Source organism: Fundulus heteroclitus, unplaced genomic scaffold, assembly GCF_011125445.2.
Source record: "Fundulus heteroclitus isolate FHET01 unplaced genomic scaffold, MU-UCD_Fhet_4.1 scaffold_36, whole genome shotgun sequence".
Classification (NCBI taxonomy): Eukaryota; Metazoa; Chordata; class Actinopteri; order Cyprinodontiformes; family Fundulidae; genus Fundulus; species Fundulus heteroclitus.
Window position 1 is genome coordinate 850,579 of NW_023396770.1, and position 20,691 is coordinate 871,269.

Genomic DNA, 20,691 nt, shown 5'->3' on the forward strand with positions numbered 1-20,691 from the left:
TGATTTCTGAATGTTTTCTGTTCATGTGAGCAGATGATCTCTCCTACTTTAACTGCTTTAACCTTCAACACGTCCTTCATGGACCTCCAGAAAAAGCCACAACAACCTTCCCCTCAGAAGACTCCATGTTTTTATGACCTCAGATGGTGTCTGGCGAAGTGTTTATATGAAAGATGATAAACTTTACTTTGCTTATTAAAAAGATTCCAAATAATAGTTCAGTAAACCTATTTTTCAGTGCTGGTGTTAAAGTGAGCCGCGGTCTGTTCCACTTAATGATTCGATGGTAACCCTGGATGTGAAGCAGCTCCAGGCTGGACCTGGTTCTGCTCAGTTCTTGGCTTCATGAGGACAAAAGAAGCGTAATTCCTTCTGATTGGTGGTCTGAAACGTGACGGCACTTTTTTATTTCCTCCTTCCTGGATGTCCTCAGTGTTTCATGTGGTTCTGAGCCCAGAACCAGGGACCTGCAGTGTCTCCAGCAGACAGAACCACCTGCTGGTTCTGGTGTAGGAACGGACGGCTTGGTGGTTCTGAGATGTTCTCCAACCTCTCAGATTAAGCCTGTGAGTCCCTTTCATTAAAGGCCAGAGAGCATTAAACTACTGATAATCAGTTTAGTGTCCGGTTTGGTGGGTGTGGAGCCAGACCAAAACGCAGACAGGAACCGGAGACAAGCTCAATGAAGAGTATGATGAAGAACAGGGAGCGTACAAGAAGAGGAGGGAACCAGCAAAGAACAAGGATAATCAGTGATCTTCAGTGTTATTACTTAAAAAACAAGTTATAGTTACTAGTTACTTCTCCCAAAAAGTAACTGACTATTGCACTACCAAAGTAACCAGTTACTAGACAAAGTAACTAGGCACACTCTGAAATGGAAATAAACCTGGATGACTTTCCTGTTATTGGAACTTATAAGTTTAATTATTGAAAACACATCAGTTGCAATATATATTTATGTAGATATGGCTATTATTATTTTGTTCAATATTTATGATAAAAGAACAATAGAAAGGATGTTTTAGATCTTTATAATTATTGCACATTAACAGGCTACAACTAGCTATAAAATGGGTATAGTGATAAAACAGTTTGCTCTTAAAAAAAGGCGCTCTAATTGATTGAGTTGTAGTAACATGGCAAATTATCTCGTAACATAACGGCATTCTGGAAATTAGAAAAATAATTAGTTTGATTACTCTGTAACTGAAAACATAACAGCATTACTCCCAGAATTGGTGATCCTGAGGGAAGGGCAGAGAATGACAGAGAATGCATTAATCAGGGGAAAATGAGCAGGGAGGCAGAAGGTTAGCAGGGAGGCTGCGGGAGGGAGACTAACACAAATGGGGCTCATCTAAGATGGAAACACCTTAGCAACAAAAATAAACACAGAGAAATTAACAGGATATGGCAAGACCTAACATAAAAACAAAAACTCAGACAACTCTGGATTACTACACTTAGAAAATATTCTGAATATTCAGTTTTCCTTAATGAATTCACTTACTTTACCTAAATGATTTATTAGAAACTTTAGTGTGATGGAAAATTAAAAATAATCCTTGATCACATTAATAACCAGTTCCTGGGGTATTTCTTATCATTAATTCAACTGTAATTATTTTTAATAGTTGACAAATCTTATTCTTAGAAATAAGTAGAACTCCTATGATTAAACTTATTCAGGTTACATAGATTATGAGACTAATTTATTTACTTTCCATTAATCTAGTTTAAAGGTATAGTGGGCAATTTTTCCAGAAATGTACGTGAGTCCCTTTTTGAATAAAACATAAGTTCATCTTACCTGCTGTTCTACTCTTTAGGGGAACTGCGTGAAAAAATCTCCCAAATCCACTCTGGTCTTATTTCTTTCGTTTCAGGTTCTTCCTCTTCTTTTCATCTTCCTCTCTTCTTCCTCTCAGACAGTTCCTCTCAGACAGTTTGCTTCTTGACTCTCAGCCATGTTCAAAGTGTACGGTGAGAGCAGTGGAGCTACAGTGAACCGCTAACTGCTAAGCTAACCGCTAAGCTAACCGCTAAGCTAACAGGATACTAAACACTAGAAGTGCGCAGCAGGAGAATCGAGCACGCACAATGGCATTAGGTGAGCATACCTAATTGGTACATAGGACATTTATTAGAGAAGATGATCCCCCAGAACACGAAGCTGAAAAAAGATCATCCACTCTACCTTTAATGTGCAGTTAAGACCAAAATTATTCACCCCCCCCCCCCCCCCTCGCAAGGTTTTCTGTAAAATTATTTTAATTCAAGCAAGAAGTTGGTTTCTGACAGGGAGTGAGACTAGCATCTCTCAAAAAAAGGAAAATGCAAAAAACAAATATTTTTATTTAAAAGATGGCATTTGAAAATTAACTCCCTTCTCAATAATCAATGGAAAAATCTTTGTTGGCATTATAGAAATCTACCTTTTCTTCGATGTGCTGAGCAGCTTTTTTCATCATTCCTGGTCTTTAGATTATTTATCTTTGGTGATAGCACCACGTTTCTATGGCTGGAAGGCCTCCTTGCCATCACCCTAATCTTTAGCTCCCTCCACAGATTGCCTGGCTCCATAACTCCATAACTTTAATATTACTTCCAGTCAGAAGGAACTTGCTGGTAAATTAAAAGATGCCTTTAAAGCTGAATAAATCTACAGTTGTGATGAGTTGTTGTCTGTCTCCTCTGACTGACCTCTGCACCTCGCTCCATATAATCCATCCTGCAGCAGAAGTTTGAGTCTGAACTCTGAAAACTTCCTGACTCTGTGAGAGGAGCAGCAGACTGACACAGAACCTCCTCCTCTGTGTGGATTCTGGAAACAGCTCCTCGCTCTGACCCTGACCTCCGCCTCGGGCGCCGTGGCCCCCCCGAGGCGGCGCAGGCTGACGGGTTAAAGGTGATCGTGCAGCGGCTCGTTAGCTGTGCAGCTGGAGGGGAGGAAGGCGGAGGAAACTAACGAGGCCGACGTCGGGAGCATCCTGCTCGCTCTGGAGCTGCAGCACGATGTTCCAGCAGAAACTAAAACTCTGACTCCCCTTCTGCACATTCACAGCAGCAAAACTTCTCAAAACTGGAAGGAACCGAGTCACTGAAGTTCTGCAGAACTTTACAGTCGCATCCACTGAGGCGTCTCTGTGAAACCTTACAGCTGAGTGACTGAGATGGAGGTTCTGTTTGGTTCTCTGAGGAGAGAAGTTTCTACAGCTGGGCTGCTGAGGGGACCCGACTCTATGAGCAGGTCCAGCTTTGACCTTCTGGCTCAATAGACCAGATTCTGATCTGAGACCGTGACAACGACAGGTTTCCATGACAACAGGGATGAAGCTGAAGCTGAGAATGCGAATATTATGCTTTTAATATAAGGTCAGTGAATGCACCACAAACTAATTTAATGCCAGTGAATGCACCACAGCTTTGTCCGATGCAGCTGGATCCTCAGAGCTTGATAAAAAAAAATCCAGAATATTTACTCCTCTGCGTCAGGTCAGTGAATGCACCACAGCATTTAATATAAGGTCAGTGAATGCACCACAGCATTTAATATAAGGTCAGTGAATGCACCACAGCATTTAATATAAGGTCAGTGAATGCACCACAGTATTTAATATAAGGTCAGTGAATGCACCACAGCATTTAATATAAGGTCAGTGAATGCACCACAGCATTTAATATAAGGTCAGTGAATGCACCACAGCATTTAATATAAGGTCAGTGAATGCACCACAGCATTTAATATAAGGTCAGTGAATGCACCACAACCTTTAATTTAATGCCCGTGAATGTACCACAGCCATCGATGTCATGTCAGTGAACGTACCTCTACTTTTAATGTCAGGTCAGTGAATGCACCACAGCCTTTAAAGACCTGACATTAAAGGCTGTGGTGCATTCACTGACCTGTGCTGCATTCACTGACCTGACCTGCTGCGACCCAGAGTCTCTGGTTAAAATCCCGGGACCCTGCCTGGCCCATCAGAGGGAAACCATCCTGCAGGAGTTGCTTTTCATTGTAGCCTCCAGTGTCAGGGCGTCGGCCGCCGCCTGACCTCATCATAGGGAAGGAGAGGGGCATTCTGGGTAAAATCTGAGGGAGTGAATACTGAGGCCAAAGACGTGGAGGAGGAAGACGTAAGAAAGGACAGCCAGGATGGAGAGGGGAGAGTTGGAAGGGACGACAGGAGGAAACCTGGCGGGAGAACCAATCAGAACCGAGCTGCCCCAGTATCTCACGCTCGTCTTCATTCATCCAGGTGAGTGCGGCTCTGCCGTCGCCATGGAAACAGGCAGCCAATCAGGATCCCCACAGGGACGCCGCGGGTGGAGACGCAGCGTTCATGCTCACATCTACAGCGGTTGACGTGGGTCACGGTTCTGTGTAGAACCTGGTTCTGTTCCAGGTTCCTGGTCTTCACACCTGTGGCCTGCTGATGAGCTTCTGATCCTTGGAGCTCGTTCTCCTGCAGGGTTCTGCAGCTGATTCAGAGGCAGAGCTCTGGTCCTCCTGCTGATGGTCCACTGAGCTGGACCTGCTGGTTCTGGCAGGGAAACCGCTGCAGCCTGCAGAACCGCTGCTCTGATAAGGAAGAACCACCTCCTCAGCAGGAGGTGGAAGTCTTTCAGTAATCTGGAGGTGTTCTCCTGCCGGCCTTCATGACTGCGTCCAGTTTTATCCTGAATGACAGGACAGGGAGATGAGAGGGGAGGAGATGTGCAGCACAGGTCCGCGGGCCGGGACCAGAACCCAGAACAGAAGCCTGCTAACACGGTTCATCTGCTCTACTGCTGCCTGAATCTGGACATTTTTCTCTTTATTATCAAGAATCTGGAATCTTTCACCAGGTTTTCAACAGTCTGAACATTTTCTCTTGATTTGTTTTCAAGAATCTGGAAGTTCTGTCCTGATTTTCTACATCCCTGATGTTCTCTCCTGGTTTTCTCATGCTTGGCCTTGAAGAATCTAGGATCTTCCATGCGTTGTTTGCAGCTCCCAGACATTCATCCCAGCCTGAAGGAGCTCTTTGATTGGTTCTTTGCTCTGAGGAACCTGCTGCAGAGTCTGCCTCTCCCCTCCAGAGGCGTGTGCAGAGAGCAGCATTCATTAACCTCAGGAACTTTAATCACTCATCAGGCTCCACACACAGAACTTTACCCAGAAACACAGACATTTGGTAATTCAGTTCATTTCATTTCTCCAAGATTCCTTAGAGGAAGAATCTGTTTCCATGTGAGGTTTTATTCCAGGGAGCAAACAGGGACATCAGTATTTCTCTTCTATCTCTCTTATGACATGCAGGATGTTTTCCACGTGTCTTTGGGATCCCATGAGAACAACCCTGTGGACTAATGGTTCCCCTCCTGCAGTGTGAAGCACACGGAGGGCAGACCGGGTTTGGCAGGACGGCTAGAATCTGTAGGACTCCTGCAGAATGGAGGAGCTCCTTTGTGCAGGAATGTCCTGCAGCAGACTTCCTTCTCTGCAGTCAGACCTGCGCTGCCACTGGGATGCTGGGCTGTGCTGGAATCAGGAGCGCTTTGCTCAGCCTCCTTGGCTCCGACAGGCAGGATGTGTGCTTGTGATTCAGTATGGCGCTCTGGATCTCAGCCTGCTGCAGACCTGAGCTGCATATTAACAGGCAGCAGGCGGCTGCAACAGAGCGCTCACCGCTTTTCAGCAGCTCAGAGAGCCGAGCTGCAGATAAACGGGTCCAACATGGAGCTCAGAGAGCAGCTCCTCACCACTTCTTTTTCATTTACTCAGTTCTAACATGATTTTATTATGGTTTATTGTTTTAATTGTTCTGGTTTTATTGTGTTCTGTTAGAAATATGTAGTTTTGTATTAATGTGTAAAGGAAAAATGGATCCCCGGAATCTGAGCATATTTAATTTATTATAAAAAGAAAAGTCATATTCTGGAGTTCATTTCCAGAACTCTGAAGGAGTGAATCCCACAAATGAATTTATTAATTAATCAACAGCCGCGGCGTTGTTGTCTTCCGGGTCCCCCTCTGGTGGTCAGCAGTAGTACCGCAGCTTGTTGTTGAACAGAAACCTTTAGATCAGCGGTGTTTACCTGAGGGACAGGTGATTTCAGGAGGAACAGGAGGAAGCAGCCAAAGAGCACCCAGTGAATCAGCTTCATCAGCTTCATCAGCTCCTCTTCCTCACAACGCGCCTCTGGAACAGGAAGTGACCTACATAACGTGGCGGCTCCTTCCACTCTTTTGCATCTCAGCAACTGATGAATAAATTATAAACTAGGTGAATCTTCCTCATCTGAACACCGAGCTGTAGCAGAATCTGCAGCAGAACCAGCAGGCTGACTGGGTCCAACTGGCCCACTGGACCAGAACCGACGGCTTCACTGAGCTCCAGGAAAGTCCTGTGGTCTACGCCTCCAGGAGGAAATATGAAACACAGTTATGATGAGAGAAGTTTACCAGGCTGAACAGTGTGGCTCAGAACAAATTAAATAATCTTGTATAAAAAGTTAAAAAGTGACAGAATCAGCCTTTAATTTGTATTTGTGGTGTAGAAGAAGAAACCAGACCCAGATCCACTGCTGACAGAATGTGAAGCTTTTCAGCACCAAGTTCAAGTCGTCTGTTAATAAAAAAATGCCAGAGTATGTGAAATATTGTCCTCTTATTTTGAAAAAAAAATAATTAAGAGAAATCAAACCAATTAATCCACGATAAGCAAACTTTAAATACTGATTAACGTGTTAAATCCTGGAGGTCAGCAGTCTGTTTATTCATCAGATCAACGAAGATGCTGAACAGGAGAAAGTTTTATCTGCAGGGTCAGATTATTAAGAAAAACAACAACATCTTATTAACTAAATGTCTCCCGGCTTCTGATTGGCTGAAGGCTGCGTTGGGAAATTTGAGACCAAAAAGCTGAAGTAAATTTGGACCCTGAAACACGACAATGACTCGTGACTTCTCAAATTTAAAGTCCTGGAATGGCCTAGTCAAAGCACAGACCTGGATCTGACTGAGAGACTGCAGGGTGAGTTGAAACTGACTGAACATGCAAGAAACTCCTCATAGCTGGCAGAGAGGAGCAGGAAAACATTCCTCCATGTCAGAGACGGTCGATGCTACAGGAAGCTTCACTCGACTTATTCTGGATGCTAAAACCTCCAGAGGCGAGCAGAGCCACTGGAAGTTAAAAACTATAAAACCACTTTCCTTTTCCTAAAGGGACTCAGTTACTCAGTTACTACCCACCTCTGAGAACTCACTAGGGGTAGATGGTCCTAGATCTTAATAAATAATAATAATAAATAATAATAAATAAAGTTACTGATGAACTTTTCTTCTGAAAGAACTGAAAAATTAACGCGATGAAACCGTTTCTGTTCACATGAGGAGTTTCTGTAACACTGATGGGACCCATTCAGTGTAAGGAAATGTGTTGGACCCGTCTGGAACAGAACCACCAGCAGACGTCGTGGGTGGGAGCAGCAGAACCGGGCCGGAGACGGGCCTCTGGGTCAGAACCTGCCGGTTCTCCTGCTGTAGAAACAAACTCTGAATCGATAGAAGCTGCTGCTGGAAGCGTCGTCACGTCTCCTGCTGCAGCTCTTAGTGTCTGCAGACTCAGAGGTCAAAGTGCACCGCTCTCCACCCCTACATGCAGCTGGTGGGGGGGGGGGGGGACTTATCTCCCTCCATGCACCCCCCCCCCCCCCAGGCCAGGATCAGCACCGCTGTAATTGACTTTCTCCCACTGAGCCGACGGAGGCCTCAGGCTGCAGGAGCCTGTGCCGCTCTGCTGCACACCTACACACCGGCAGAGACGAGTCGTCTGCTGGTTCAGGTCCAAACGGGTCGGAACAAACGGGATCAGGGCAGCCGCAGGAGCAGGAGGAAATCATCTTAAACTTTACTTTTGTTCCGTTCCTTAACCCTTCAGCAGCCTGTAGAACCCAGAAAGGCTCTGATCCAGCCAGTCCTAACCATCTTATCATCAGCGCTCCTAAAGTTTACAAGATCTCCTGGTTCAGAACCAGAACCAGAACCTCCAGGTTCCCTAGCAGAATCTGAAATATGGACTCCTGACCATAAAATCTGTTACATATTTCAACTGTTGAGTGTTTTTTATTCTATCTGCATTCAGATTTCAGAATCTGTGGTTGATTTTTCTTTGAAAGTTGCTCCATGAATAAAGCAGAGCTGAAGGTGACGGAAAGCTGCAGTTCCCACCATGACCACCAGATGTCTCTGATTTTGACACAGTGCCCCTTTAATTAAACTCATCAGTGGATGCGACTTTAACAGGACTTTTCTGCTACGTGATGAGGGCCGCTGCTCCTGCTGGATCATGAAGCAAACTCATATCTATGACCATTAATCCTGGCAGACAGAAAGCTGGACAGATTTTTAACAAACATTTCTGATGCATCATGAAGGAAAAAGCTGTAAAAATAAGTTTGCATCAGTCTCAGTTTGCAGTAAAGGCATCATTTTGGAGTTTAAAGGCCCATCCTTCTGGGAGGAGACCAGGGAGGCGGGTCGGGGGGTTAGACACCCTTCAGGTATTTAAAAATCTGAATTTGTGTAATTTCAACAAGAAGCTTTTTAAACTGGACTTTTCTGGGAGGAGCTTAAGCAGCAACCATTTTATTAAAGGTCATCTCAATAACTTTTTGTTTGGGAGTTTATACTGGAAAACATCATTTTACCAAGACTGAACAAATCAGTGAGGTTCTCCTGGAAGTCAGAACCGCTCTGCGTTGACAAAGACCAGCAGGTCCAGACTGAATTTGGGGTGAAACAGTTTTTTCCTCTAGAAACGGTTTCATGTGTTGGGAACGACAATCTGGCAACGCAGGAAAAGGTCCGCGGCCGTTCTGTCTGCTCCTCATCCATCTCCGTGTGGTTCTGCTCCTCTACAGAACCTGACGGGTCCAAACTGCAGCGACCAGGCTCATCAGAACCTTCCATCCATCATGACCCGTGCAGGTCCAGGACCAGTGAGGCCCGCTAATGTCCACTCATCCTGGTCTCAGGTTATTACAGACGTCTACCTTCAGGGCGGCGCTACAGAGCGCAGAACCAGAACCAGGTTCTGCCTGCAGGCCTGGTTCTGATGAGCAGCTGCTCTGCAGGAAACAATCTCTGCTGCGCATCCTGCGGGTTCTTCTTCTTCTGACGTCTTTTCTGTTACACATGGAGCTGCAGTGCTTGGTGAATAAAGTTAATTCTGATTGTAAAGAAATTTACCCAGCAGGTGTCAGTTAAGAAGATAATTGGTGAAACGATGCAACAATGAATTCATTTTTCATTTGAGACCCTGATTGTCTTTTTGAAACAAGCGTGTAAATGAAGAAGTGCGATGAGAGGTTTGTAGTTGGATGTTTTCCTCATTCCTGCGTCTCTCTGGGCCTCAGAGAAGGTTCTGATGTCAGCTGTTAAAATGAATAAATGTTCTAAAAAAAGCGAAGACTCAGAGGAAGATCAGAGAACCTGACACTCGGATTGGGTTTGGACGGTTTGGACCCTGATAATCCTGCTCAGAACCACACGGTCCTGGTCCTGGTCCTCTGGATCCGGACCGTCCGGTTCTGGTCAGGATCAGAACCAACGCTGAGGACGCTGCAGCAGCTCCGAGTGTTTCTGCTCAGAGCCGAACAAAGAGAGGAGGCGACACGACGCACAGGCCGTGCACACGCGCAGAGAGCGTGCACACGCACACCGAGAGCGTGCACACGCACACCGAGAGCGTGCACACTCACACCGGCCGTGCACGCTCCTATGAATGCAGGAGCAGGGAGGGAGGCGGGGGAGGGCTCCTGGATGCGCCTCCTGCTGCGTCGCTCAGTCTGCGTGCACGTCCTCGACAAATAAAGAAAGGAGGAAAAGAAGGAGCCGGAGACAGAGAGGTAAGCGCACCCTCCTCTTCTTCCTCATCTGCTGCATCTTCATCACCACATCCCCCCTCCTCCTCCTCCTCCTCCTCCTCCTCCTCTCAGTGAAGGCATGGCCAGTCATCACAGCCACAAAGGAGACGGAGCGATGAGGAGACCTTGACAGAAGGAGGCTGCAGACTTCCAGAGAGGAAGAGGAGCGGAGGAGGAAGAGCTCGGCTGCTCCCACATCTCAGTAGGTTTCCTGACGGCGTCACGACGCGTTTCCCACGGACTCCTGCGTCCTCCTGCGTCCTCCTCCATCAGTCTGTGTCCAGGTGTCTCCAGGTGGTGCCAGCTGCCGCGGACCCGCTTCCATCAGTAAATCTGCGGCTGACTCTTCATCACTTTGTTGCTCCTGTCTTTGTTTTATTCTGCGGGGTTCTGGCAATGTGCCGGAGCGGTTCCGTGTTTAATCCTGGGCCGGTCCGGCACCTGCTGCCGGTGGACCGGTGGTTTTCCTCCGGGAGTCTTCTGGGCTAGACTCTGGCTGTCATGGCGCAGGGTCTCTGCTTGTTTGGCTGAAGTTTGACGTTTTCCATGAGATCCTGGAGGATTTGGTCCTGCTCTGGCTTCTTCTGGGTTCTTCTGGGTTCTTCTGGGGTCACTCCTGGTCACTGCTGGCCCCCAGTCCTTCTCTGCCTCCACAGCAGCGTCCTGCAGCCTGGTTTCCCTCCAGGCGGAGCGTGCTGGCTCCTCTCCTCTGGTGGCTGGAGGTCTGCTGGAGACACGGAGCTGCTGTCTCTGTCCTGCAGTGAAGCTTCCAGATGAAGCCTCCAGATGAAGCTTCCAGATGAAGCCTCCAGATGAAGCCCAGGCTGTTAACCTGTGCAGCAGCGGCAGGATCCGTCTTAGGATCAACCTTCATCAGAACATCTGAGCGTTCTGCTGATGTTCTGCTGATGTTCTGCTGCAGCACATTCAGCCACAGTCTCCCACAAACTGCTGCTGCGTTGTTCTTCTGTCTCATGAACGAGCCTCCATGTGGCGTCGGAACCAGAAACTTCAGCAGAATCTGTGGAAAACCTTCAGGTTCTGGGCTGTTGTCCCAGGATCTGGACCAGAACTGGGTCAGACGGCGCCTGATTGGGTCTTCAGGAATCTGGTTCCCTCAAACATCTGGAGCTCCTTCCCACGAACACTGGGAGACGTTCCAGCTGATTGGAGGAGAACCAGGAAGTTCCCATCTGGGTCAACGGTTCTGTACCAGGTGGTTTTGATCCAGATGTTTCTGGATACATGTGTTGGAACACGCAGTTCTTGAACCTTATGATCCAGAACCTGCTGGAAAAGGTGGTTTTGAAGATGATGTTGGATCAGATGGTTCTGATCAGATGTTCTGGTTAAATGAGAAAGTTCTTCTGGTGCATGAGGTCCAGTTTGTGAGCTAGCTGGTCTGTGAGGAGAAGAACCCGTTTCCAGGTGGAACCGGTCCGATATGTTCTGTTCTTGTGTTCTAAATGTTCTGCCGGTGATCAGGCTTTGAGTCCCGAGGAACCAGAACCGAGAGACGGGTCCGATCTGTGAAGGTTGTTCTGTAAAACCCGCCTCAGCCTGGGTCGTAGAACTTTTCTCAGATGTTTTCCGGTGGAAGGCGGCGGGAAGCAGGTCCGTTTCTCCGGGAGGAGCCTGAAGGTTCTACGGTTGATCCGGTCCAGGTCCGATCAGTCCAGATGAAACGCATTCGCCACCAGAACCAAAGAATCGGATTAATGACATCTGCACATTAATCGTCCTGAAAGCCGGTTCAGAACCGTCAGTCGGACCCGGGTGGAGATTTGGGCCGAGTGTCGGATCAGCCTCACATCTGGATATTTATTTCCAACTGTCTTCAGTTTCCTTTTGGGTCGGAGCTGATGAAGTTCTGACCGCAGGAGACGTTCCAGGTCCGTTTCTACTTCACACGGAACAGAACCACGAGACCCGGAGAACCAGCAAACAGCACCAGGTCTACGGACAGGATTGACAGCAGAACCAGAGACGGAACCACAGGAGACACGCTGCTGAGGGCGTCTGGTCACAGAGAGGGAGAGCCGGTCATGGTTAGGACTCACAGAGACGTCATGGTTCCTCCTGTCTGAGAAGGCCAAACTGCACTGGTTCTTCACGGTTCCCTCATAAAAAGCTGAGATGTTCCTCTCATTCCCAGTCCTGACAGCTAAAGGAGGATGGAGGAGAACTCGCTGCTCCATCTGGAGTTTATCTCCTAAGATCTGTGTGGGTCAGCTGCTGAACCTTCTCTCTCTGGGACGCTTCACAAACCTTAGTCCGTCTGGATCAGATGGTTCTGGTGGACCTGGACCAGACTGGCCAAGCCTTCAAACTCCAGCTGCTGCCCTCTGATCACAGAGATGAGCAGAAGTCTATGATCCAAATGATCTGCAGATCTTTGGCATTTTACCTGATTGTAAGGATCTCAGACGGTGACCCGGTTCTGGTCTCAGTCCTGGTTGTTGAGGAGAGGCAACCTGTGGGTGCTGTGGTCCATCCTGCTGCAGACTGATCTGAGACCAGGTTCAGTAGAAAGGTCTGACAGGCGGATGAAACCTGGAGCAGGTGATCTGTACCCCTACGGGGAACCTGATCCAGAGTTCAGGCTCTCTCTGGTCTGTTAGGCCAGTCAGAGGTCTGCAGTTTTACTGCAGCCCACCAGGTGGCGATAATGTGCAGGTTTGCCATGAAGAACAAGAGAGCAGAAGAACTAACGTCTCCCTGGATGGCCTGCGCTCGTATAGTCCTGATGAGCCCAGCACTCACGTTCATGGTAGCCTCACCTTTGAGACGGTCAAAGCGGGGTTTTGAACCGACAACCCACCGGTTACAGGATGAACTCCTCACTGCTGCCCCTCCAGAAAAATGACCTTTTATGTTTGTTAAAATGTTGAAAACATGGATTCTAATCTCAGGAAAACTGCCTTCTTTTTTTTTTTTTACTTCTGCCGGTGGGCGGTCGTCTTTGTTTGATGCCTGGCGCCCCCCGGTGGACGGGAGGTGAACATGTGAGAATGTGAGCTGCTGATGCATGTGGAGCCAGGCTGAACACGATGAGGGGAACATCTCCTCCTCCTGCAGAGTTTAAGTGGCAGCTGTACCTGTGTGTGCGGCAGAGCTCTGCATCATACTGTAGCAGACAGTCAAAGCGTCGGACTGAATATTAAACAGCAGGAAGTTGCTGCTCACACAAAGTCTGCAGCTAACACTCACACTCAGCTCTGATTATGCAGCTTCGGTCTGCGGCTTGGAGGAGAAACAGATCTGGGAGGAATCCATCGGGTTCTGCAGGGATCTGGAAGATCGCCGTCCTGCAGCTGTCGACAGATCGGATCTGTTCACGTCTTCCTGCTGCGTTTAGGTTCTGTTGGACCCGGTCCGCGGATAGAGTGAACTGATGCGGCTCTTATTAACTTCATGTTGAGGAATCTGGAGGAGGCGAGCTCTTGTTATTAACGGACTTCAGCTGCGTTCAGAAACATTTTCTCTCAGACTTTTTTTTGGTTTGAATTTCAGCTCAGTGGGCTTTTCAGGAACATTTCTCAGAGGGTCCGGTTCTCCTCGGTTCTCCTCAGATCCACGTTCCCTCCTTTTTATTTCATTCCTGCAGTAATGAGACCAGGCAGGTTAATCTGGAGCACATTTCAGGAAGAAGGAAGGAAAGCACATTGCAGTGAAATAATAACAAAAGATCCGGATCAGTTGGAGTAATAAACTTAATCTAATGACGTTTCAGGGAACTATAACAGTTTGAACTGAACTTCATCATTTAAAGGCAATCCTGAATAAATGTGTTTTTAATCTGGATCTAAAGGAACTCAGGCTTTCAGCACTTTTACAGTTTTCTGGAAGTTTGTTCCAGATCAATGGAGCATAGGAACTAAATGCTGCTTCTCCATGTCTGGTTCTGGTTCTGGTTCTGCAGAGCAGGCTGGAGCCAGAAGACCTGAGTGGTCTGGAGGGTTGATGCCCTGATAACAAGTCTGTGATGTATTTAGGTGCTAATTCAGGGATTTATAGACTAACAGAAGGATTTTAAAGTCTATTCTCTGAGATCCAGGGAGCCGGTGATCAGCAGAAGAGCAGAACCGCCGTGTGTCGTCAGTGCAAAGCTCCCAGAAGTTAATCTGGAGTCCAGTTCTGATCCCCGCGGCCCAACCTGAACGTTTCTGATGGTTCATAGGTGCTCCTCAGACCTCAGGTGTGCTGAACGTCTCATTACCGATCCACTGGTCGGATCTAAAGGTTTTCCACTGAGAGTCTTCAACTGAGGAAGATTTTTCTGAAACTTATCTGGAAAAGTTTTGTTCTCATCCAGATAAAAACCCACTAACTGACGCTGACTGAAGATATCAAAGGAAATACAGCTAATAGGTCAGATTCCAGACAGAAACTTTACTGTCAGGTCCTCCTGGTCGTTGGTAAAGCTTCGCGTTTAGGCTGTGTTTCATCCTCTGGAAATGATTCCAGAACTTGGATAAATCTGGAGAAGCCTGTCGCCGTGTGGCTTCAGTTCAACTTTTGGAAATCTCTGAGCCATTGATGGCCCAGTTAGCAGGATTATTAAAGCAGGTTTCCAGGCAACAAGCATCTGGATGAACCAATGATGGCTCTTCTGTCTCTAAAGTCTCATCCCTTTGTGTCTGACATACCGTTGTTCTGTCTCCTCAGACCATGACTCTGGAGGACGGTGTGTGAAACATTTTGTGGTGTGAAGAGTCCTCAGCATCAGGACAGCAGCAGATTGAGGACGGGCCCCACTGAAGTCACAACCAGGTAAAAACCAACAGGGACCCTTTTCTCTCCAAGGTTAATTCACTGGATTACGTGTGGGATTGAAACGATGAAAATCAACCGTTGGGCCCTGATTCTCTGTGAGCAGTACAGCAATCCTGTTTCTAGCCAATCAGCTCGCCTGTAGTTGTCGGGCATCAGTTGTATCGGTGAACAGATGATAAACCAGTTTTCTCTGCGTTGTTTTTCAGATGGAGGCGAATGTGGCTGAGAAACGCCATCGCACTCGGTCCAAAGGAGTCAGAGGTACGAGAAACTAATAATAATAAAATCTAATCTTATCTAATAAAAGCCAAACATTGGTCTGTTCCCCTTGAATTCAAACGTTTTACTCATTATGAGTCGGCCCAGTGACAGATCCAGTCGAGACCCAGGTTCCCTTAATTACCTTCTAAGAACTGGTCGGATTTTTAAAAATGTCTCTTACTGTTGAACATAAATGACTTCAGGCTACTGAGCCGTTAGTCTCTAGTGCTGTTACTGATCTGTTGTTACTGTTACTAAGCTGGTAGTTACTGAGCGTTTAGTTACTGTTACTGATCTGTTGTTACTGTTACTAAGCTGGTAGTTACTGAGCGTTTAGTTACTGTTACTGATCTGTTAGTTACTGTTACTAAGCTGTTAGTTTCTGTTACTGATCTGTTAGTTACTGTTACTAAGCTGTTAGTTAATGTTACTGAGCTGTTAGTTACTGTTACTCAGCTGTTAGTTTCTGTTACTGATCTGTTAGTTACTGTTACTAAGCTGTTAGTTACTGTTACTGAGCAGTTAGTTACTGTTACTGAGCTGTTAGTTAATGTTACTGAGCTGTTAGTTACTGTTACTCAGCTGTTAGTTTCTGTTACTGATCTGTTAGTTACTGTTACTAAGCTGTTAGTTACTGTTACTGAGCAGTTAGTTACTGTTACTGAGCAGTTAGTTACCGTTACTGATCTGTTAGTTACTGTTACTAAGCTGTTAGTTAATGTTACTGATCTGTTAGTTACTGTTACTCAGCTGTTAGTTACTGTTACTGGTCTGTTAGTTACTGTTACTAAGCTGTTAGTTAATGTTACTGATCTGTTAGTTACTGTTACTGAGCTGTTAGTTACTGTTACTAAGCTGGTAGTTACTGAGCTGTTAGTTACTGTTACTGAGCTGTTGTTATTGTTACTGATCTGTTAGTTACTGTTACTAAGCTGTTAGTTAATGTTACTGATCTGTTAGTTACTGTTACTGATCTGTTAGTTACTGTTACTGAGCTGTTAGTTACTGTTACTGAGCTGTTGTTGATGTTACTGTTACTGATCTCTTAGTTACTGATACTGATCTGTTAGTTACTGTTACTAAGCTGTTAGTTAATGTTACTGATCTGTTAGTTACTGTTACTCAGCTGTTAGTTACTGTTACTGATCTGCTAGTTACTGTTACTAAGCTGTTAGTTAATGTTACTGATCTGTTAGTTACTGTTACTGAGCTGTTAGTTACTGATACTGAGCTGTTAGTTACTATAGCTGAGCTTTTAGTTACTGATCCTGATATGTTAGTTACTGTTACTGAGCTGTTGTTACTGTTACTGAGCTGTTGTTACTGTTACTGTTACTGATCTGTTAGTTACTGATACTGATCTGTTAATTACTGTTACTGAGCGTTTAGTTACCGTTACTGATCTGTTGTTACTGTTACTAAACTGTTGGTTATGTTTTACTGAACATTGAAATTTTTCAGTTCCTGTTACTGAAACATAAACACAAATTCCTCTATTTTTGTCTCAAGCTGCTGTGGAAGCCGTAACACAGGAGTTTTTCAGGTAAGGAAACATCTCCTTATGTTCATCGCTGGTTTCCATGTAATTGTTACTGTTATCTAATTCATAGAGCGTCACAATGAGAGCCATTTGTAACCATCAGTGTTTTTGTCTGGACTTTGATTGCTGGGGTCACCCGGTGTAGTCCAGGTTTTACTGGATTCAGACTAACCGGGTGGAAGCTCGTGTCTTCACATCATTACAGAGGCAGTTTTTTCATTTTGTTTAGAACATTGACAGAAACATTTTCAGTCGGCTGTGATTCTTCACGTTTTCAAGCTTCTCCGCCCGTCCTTATTGACCTGCAGGGAGGCGGTGTTTCTGCTTCACTTCCTCTCATTTATCATCAGCTGACAGACATTGGTGCGTGCAGCAGATTAAAGTTGATCCTGGTTTGTTTCGGGTCAGCGCTTCACTGTAAACAACACGTTCTGTTTAAACTGCGATCAAATGAGCAGAATCACTGATTTAAACCCTACAAACATCATCAGGATCGGGTTCTTAATGCAGTCCAGTCTGATTGGAGAAAAACTAAAAATGTTTCTGTGAATGTTTGACAGAAAGCTGCAGTTTGCCAAACTGAGGCTCGTTTCAGGTGTTTGAGTTAGAGGTTCTGATCCAGACATTTGCAGCTTCCACATCCAGATGTTTCAAAGCACCGATCCAGCTGTTTAGAGGCTCCTCCCCAGGATTTCTCCAGTCTCTGGTCCAGATGTGTGCTGCTTTGTTCTGATGGTCTGTTTCCTCCTCAGCTGTCCCACCCCTGGATGTGACGGCAGCGGCCATGTCAGCGGGAAGTACGCCAGACACCGCAGGTACGATCTGCTCTCCCTAACGGAGACATCTCACCAAACGTCTGATAGTCTTCAGTCTTTAAATCGGCTTCATGAAGTTTTCTGACCGTGAACCGCAGCAGGAAATACAGGATTCATAATCCTCTCCTCAAAGTTCTAGTAAGTGGAGACTAAAAGAAGAACAGCTGACTGAGTGTGATGGTGTTTGGACACATACCCAGGAAGCTCGCAGGCTGGAGGAACCTTCTAGGTTTCAATCCCAAATAGACATTTCTGACACCTTGAAGGGCCGGGGAGTTTATTCTCACAAACACAGTTTAAGATGTTTGTGGAAACCCTCTGATGCTGTGGATGTTCTTCAAGCTCACCTAAAAATCAGACATCAAAGGCAGAAGAAGCTCCTCCATCAGCCAGATAACGCTGAGAGTTAACCGTCCTGAAATCAGAAGATGCTGCAGGGAGTTCCTGTGAGGGAGAGCAGTGAAGTTCAGCTGAGGTGAGCTGAGCTCTGAGGGGGTTGAAGTGAGATGGTCTGATCTTCCTCCTTGTGATCCTGAAGGTTCAGCCCAGAACCTGCTGGTTCTGCTGATCCATAAATCTGGATCTGACCAATAACTGTAAATTATCAATAACTCTTAATCTGCTCAATAACTCCGTTCGGATCAAAGCCCCTCCCCCCTCCCCCTTCTCTCTGGAGGATGTCACCATGGCGACAGCACCGTCGGATGCTGCAGAGGATCTGTCTCCATGGTAACCACCACTATAGGATGCCCCCCCCCCCCCCCCCCCCCCCGCAGTCACAGACCTGGCAGAGATTCTCACACTGCAGTCGCGTGTCTCACACGATGCGACGGCAGCCAATCAGATGAAGCCAGACGGACCCGACTCCATCAGAACTTAGTGTGGCCGCGTCGCCGCGGTGACGGAAAATAACCTCTGCAGGTAACCATGGCAACAGGAGCCACAAAGGCGGTTCAGGGAAGTTCTGGTGCTGACCCGACTGTTTCTGTGGACAGTTAGGCGTGTGTCCACAGCGAGGTGCTGGAGTCATCCCAGACTGGACCTCCTGGTTCTGCTGGCCGTCCGTTGAGCAACTGGGTCAGGAGGTCATTAGAGTCCTGACCCAAAGTAAAACTGGAAAACCAATGAGGGTGAGGATCTGCTGATCCAGACGGTGTTAGAGTTCTGACCCGTTAAAGCAGAACAATCCGGATACGTCTGGGCCTGCAGCAGAACTGAACTCAGAGGAACCTGCAGGAACCCTGTTCCGCTGATCTACCGTCTAAACGACGTCGATCCAAAGATATCAGAACTGGAACACCGTAACTGTCTATAAATCTCCAGCCGTGTCAGTTCAGGGTAGAACTGACCTGAGTGTTTAAGATTCAGATTTTAGTTTAGACCCCTAAAAATGAACTAAAAGGCCGTTTTATGCAGCACTGAACCAGAAGCCAGGCCGGTTCTGGTGCGCCCGTCATTCTGCACCTCTCGTTTAGGAACGTTCCATATCTATAAGTCTAAAGAATAATATAATAATAGGCATCATCCTGCTGGTTGTGCAAACCTTTATCGACAGGCTGATCAATAACAGGTTAGCAAACAGTCTCCATATAAACATGAATATAAAACCAAGCTCACAATAATTACAGCTTTTCTCTTTTTCTAGCGGTACTTTCTGACATCATCGATGTTTCCAAAGTTTATTTCAGGAAATAAAATTGGCTCATTTGTCCGTTTGAGGACTGGACTGGTGACCCAGAATGATTAGTTATGCATGTTGAGAGCGAGCAGAGAATACATGGACCTGTTGTTTCTTAAATTCCTGTAAAGCTCAGCAGCCGTGTTAAAAATGTCTCTGGTTTCACGTTGATTCTGGCAGAGATGACCACAGATCCCTTCCTTTAGTGGAGGAGGCTGTCAAACAGTGCTGGAGACGTTTGTTGAGACAATTAGGTCAACAGTAAGAAAAAACATCCATGTTGAATAAAAGGATGAAAAACAATAAGAGGATGAGAGAAAGATGCAGGCAGGAAGGAAAAGAAAGAGAGCGGGAGTTTAAATCATTTAACCTGACAAAATGACCTAATAGTTTATTTTATACCCAATTAGACTAAGAGTAGTACTGCTACTAGAACACTAAGAGGATTTTTCTATTCAAGTAAAAGTAAAAAGCATCTGTCCAAGAAATTGCTCAAAAGACTAAAATTCTACTCTAAGACTAACATTTTAAAAAGATACAAAAAATAAACAGATTTATGCATTTATGTCTCTGGTGCATTTCTGGTTAAAACAGTCATTCAGTGACGTTCCTCATGGCGGGCCGAGGAACCAGAACTTTTACTCAAGCCAAGCGATATTTTAATTATAATATTGCTCAAGTAAAAGTAGGAAGTACTCTGCAGTAAAAATAAAATGTTACTGAAGTAAATCTAACGAAGGGCCGCGGTTCGTGTCATGTCGTTATGGCCGATAAAATGTATTTATAAATGCTTTTATTTATACATTAATTGAAATGATTAATAAATGAAATAACAGGTTTTTTGATTGGCGGTCCTGGTAATTAGCGCAGGTCCAGTCCAGGTGAGTCCAGCTCTGCCAGTTTGGCTTAGAACAAATTATTGGAGAAAATATCTTTACTGTATATAAGAAATGATTTCTGAAAGGAAGTAAGACGCAGCTGCCTGCATGGTTAGTCGGTTCCGTTCTGTTATTTTCTGCCTGTGAATCAGGGAGTCAGTGAGAACCGTTTCTGATCATTTAACAGCTTCACTGAGTTATTGATTCTCTGCAGCAGACCAAAGGTAAAAGCTTGTTAACAGAAGTTCTCAGATCGCTTCCTTGTCCCTTAAATTGCTTTTCGCTGACAGATCCAGGAGCTTAATAAGTCCGAGCAACGCTATTGGTCCAGAGGATCTGCTGGCAGCCTAAAATGTTCCCTAATGTTCCCTCTGTGTCGCTCCAGCGTCTACGGCTGTCCGCTGGCCAAGAAGAGGAAGACTCTGGACAAACAAACACCAGAACCGGCTGCTAAGAGGAGGCCCTTCATCACCGCCTGCCTGGGAGAGGAGGAGGAGGAGGAGGAGGAGGTAACGGGAGCCTTCAGCAGTTATCAGACTGAAAGTGTGGAGGTGGGACAGGAGAGGAAGGAGCAGGGGGAGGAAGACGAGGATGAGGAAGGTGAGGTGGAGGAAGAGTTCTCCGAGGACAACGAGGAGCACGGAGAGGAGGAGGAAGAAGAGGAGGAAGGGATGGCAGCGGAGAGATCGGATCCGAGAGGAGGAGACGAGCAGGCCGACGAGGAGGACGAGGAGGAGGACGATGGTGACGATGAGGAAGAGCCAGAGGATGAAGCAGAGGAGGAAGAGGAGGAGGAGCGAAATGTGCTTCAGGGTGAGTTCT

The 20,691-nt window shown here is 46.3% G+C and overlaps 1 protein-coding gene across 5 annotated transcripts in view; it reads left to right on the top strand.

Annotated features, from left to right (window-relative positions):
• The first annotated feature begins 9,771 nt into the window (after positions 1-9,771).
• myt1la (myelin transcription factor 1-like, a) overlaps positions 9,772-20,691 on the top strand; it is a 30,831-nt gene continuing 19,911 nt past the window's right edge. For 2 of the 5 annotated variants that reach the window (XM_036130448.1, XM_036130452.1), the window contains exons 1-6: positions 9,772-9,903; positions 14,590-14,694; positions 14,904-14,958; positions 16,468-16,501; positions 17,251-17,313; positions 20,255-20,682. In XM_036130448.1, the coding sequence (XP_035986341.1) occupies positions 14,904-14,958; positions 16,468-16,501; positions 17,251-17,313; positions 20,255-20,682 (580 nt within the window). In that variant the 5' untranslated portion in view covers positions 9,772-9,903; positions 14,590-14,694. The other 3 variants (XM_036130449.1, XM_036130450.1, XM_036130451.1) reach the window with 3 other exon arrangements.